General features: G+C 59.9%; 1 protein-coding gene across 1 annotated transcript; it reads right to left on the reverse strand.

Moving 5' to 3' along the window:
* Positions 1-182: 182 nt before the first annotated feature.
* LOC113212373 (spaetzle-processing enzyme-like) lies at positions 183-2,206 on the reverse strand (the record flags this gene model as incomplete). Its single annotated transcript, XM_052272907.1, has 5 exons — positions 183-1,359; positions 1,443-1,562; positions 1,647-1,763; positions 1,845-2,020; positions 2,094-2,206. Coding segments are annotated over 5 exons (834 nt in total), but the record flags the coding sequence as incomplete, so codon positions are not given.
* Between the last annotated feature and the right edge of the window lie 110 nt (positions 2,207-2,316).

A 2,316-nucleotide genomic window follows, 5' to 3' on the forward strand; every position in this document is an offset into this window, starting at 1 on the left:
AGGCGCGTGGCCCCGCCCCGCCCCGCCCACGCCACCTTCTAGGCGGTACCGTTCGAGCGGCGAGTGCAGCTGAGACGTGAGAAGGGCCGACGGGAAGGTGCGGTCGGTTCGTGCAGGGGGGTCGCCTGCACCTTATGGGTGCTTATGGGGAATGGGGCAAGAGGAGGTGGACTCAGACTGGATGAAGGTTTAATCGAAAATAATTTATTTCGAAAAGCAAAGCAGTCACAGTCCACGGACTGTGGACAACTTCTTTCAGTCTTCATTTTTGTTTAGAGCCTGGATTACACTACTAATTAATTATGTTTAAAACAGCGTGTCTAGCACTACCTACCCGCTCAAAGCGGTTTTTGATTAGAGACGATCGGGGCAGGCCAAGAGCAAGAGCCTATTCTATCTTGCACCGCTGGTATCTCTCACCAGTCAGTATACCCTCATATGAAGTTGTCTTTTCTCCTTAAAAAGCGGGCTCATCCTATGACGTCTTTCTTCTCCATCAGTAGCGATTGAGAGGAAAGTGGCACCTCCTCTCTTGCCATAGCGATTAGAAACGAAAGTGGGACCTCCACCCAAAACCGACTCGTCGCGAGAATTTTTTTGCCCTCTCTAATCACCTCGCTAATAACGCGATCCAGAGCAAAAAAAAAATCCCTGGAAAGAAGACTGTTCTCCTACTTGTCATCCTGTCAAAATTCACATTCAACTGACCCATCGACGTCTATTCCTCACATTTTCTCAAAACTTTATTAAACTCAAGAGACACATCGGACAAACTGGGGTTGAATGTGGCTGTTTTCGATGCCTGCGCTTTCAACGCGAAAAAGGCGAGATAAGAGACACTTTCTGGCGGAGTGGCAGGTGGGGCAGGTGCCTGTGTATGTGTGTGTCTGTCGCTGCCACGCGCCGCTGCGCACGCCGGCTGCGCGCGCCTGGACAATGTCACGGCCAGGTCGCACTGGCGCCGGGCCGGGCCGGGCCCGGCGTGCGGTGGCCTGCCTAGCTCTCGGGGGCAGCGCCAAGCGACGAGATGCTCCTCGCGGACCGGGGCCGCCTAGCCCTGCTTGGGGCTGGGCCGGCTGGGCCCGATGATGCGCGGGTTGAGGTTGCCGCTGCCGCTGACCAGCTCGTCCTTGGGCACGAAAGGGTTGGGCCGCAGGTTGCGCAGCAGCCAGGGCACGTAGTGCGACACCCGCGTGAAGACGAGCGGCGCGGCGCGGATGGCGCAGTCCGGCACGCCGTAGGACAGCACGCCGTGCAGCACGTCGCGCTCCTGCGCCGCCATGTCCTCGTAGTCGTCCGACTCGACCTGCTTGGACAGCATCAGCGGGCTGCCGCTGTCGCCGTGGCAGCCGCCGCCTGCTGCGGGAGGAAAGGAGCGGAGCGGCTGAGAGAGCAGCTGGTTTATGACGACTCTCGTGGCGACTGCGATGGGGGGTACTTACCGACGCAGAGGTGCTTGTCGCTATCGAAGTGGACGTCGTCAAAGGCGTTGTAGCCGGCGCCGCACGCTCGGGGGGCGTCGACGTACACGTGGTAGTTGAGGAGCCAGCGGCTGGGAGCGTCTGCAAGCATCCCGTCGGGATAGTCAGCGTTTTGTCGGTCGGGGTGCGCGGCACAGCCCTGGGCGCACGCGTGCGGGTACTCACTCTGCCTGTGGTACGGAGACGTGTTGCCCCAGCTCGCCACGAGCATAGACTGGCCGACTGGGTCCTCCGCGGGGCTGTTGTGTCCCGACACGGGCAGGCAGATGGGTCGCACCGACTCTGCGATAAGGGCAAGAAGGACGCCGTCGTGAGCAACGCGAACCACACATCACACATCCCAGTCCCAGGCTCAATCCTCACTGGAGAAGAGGACGGGCTTGCTGAGCCGGAGCAGCGCGATGTCGTTGAGCCCGTCGCGGTAGTCTTCGTGCGCGACCTTCTGCTCGACGTCCACGTCCACGGTGTGCTCGGCGCACACGCTGTCCAGGCAGTCGGGCTCGTTGTTGGTGTCCCACTCGCCGAGACGCACCGACACGCTGCCACACGCGTAAGACACGCACTGAACAGTACTGAACTGCATAGTCAGCTCATTGTCAGCTGGGTACTCACGGGCCGTTGAGCACGGCGAGGCAGTGGGCGGCGGTCAGCACGTAGCGCTCGCTGATGAGGCTACCCGAGCACAGGTACTCCAGGCGTTCGCCGTCTGTGGACCGGCCAGAGCGTTAGTGACAGCCAGAGACGTCATGTCGATTTATCGATCGATTTGATTCGACATAGACTCGACAAACTTGTGGGGGTTAAAGAGGGCAGCCGCAATAGGTTGGGGGGGGGG

This window comes from Frankliniella occidentalis, unplaced genomic scaffold (assembly GCF_000697945.3).
Source record: "Frankliniella occidentalis isolate FOCC.00 unplaced genomic scaffold, Focc_3.1 Scaffold229, whole genome shotgun sequence".
NCBI classification, from domain to species: Eukaryota; Metazoa; Arthropoda; class Insecta; order Thysanoptera; family Thripidae; genus Frankliniella; species Frankliniella occidentalis.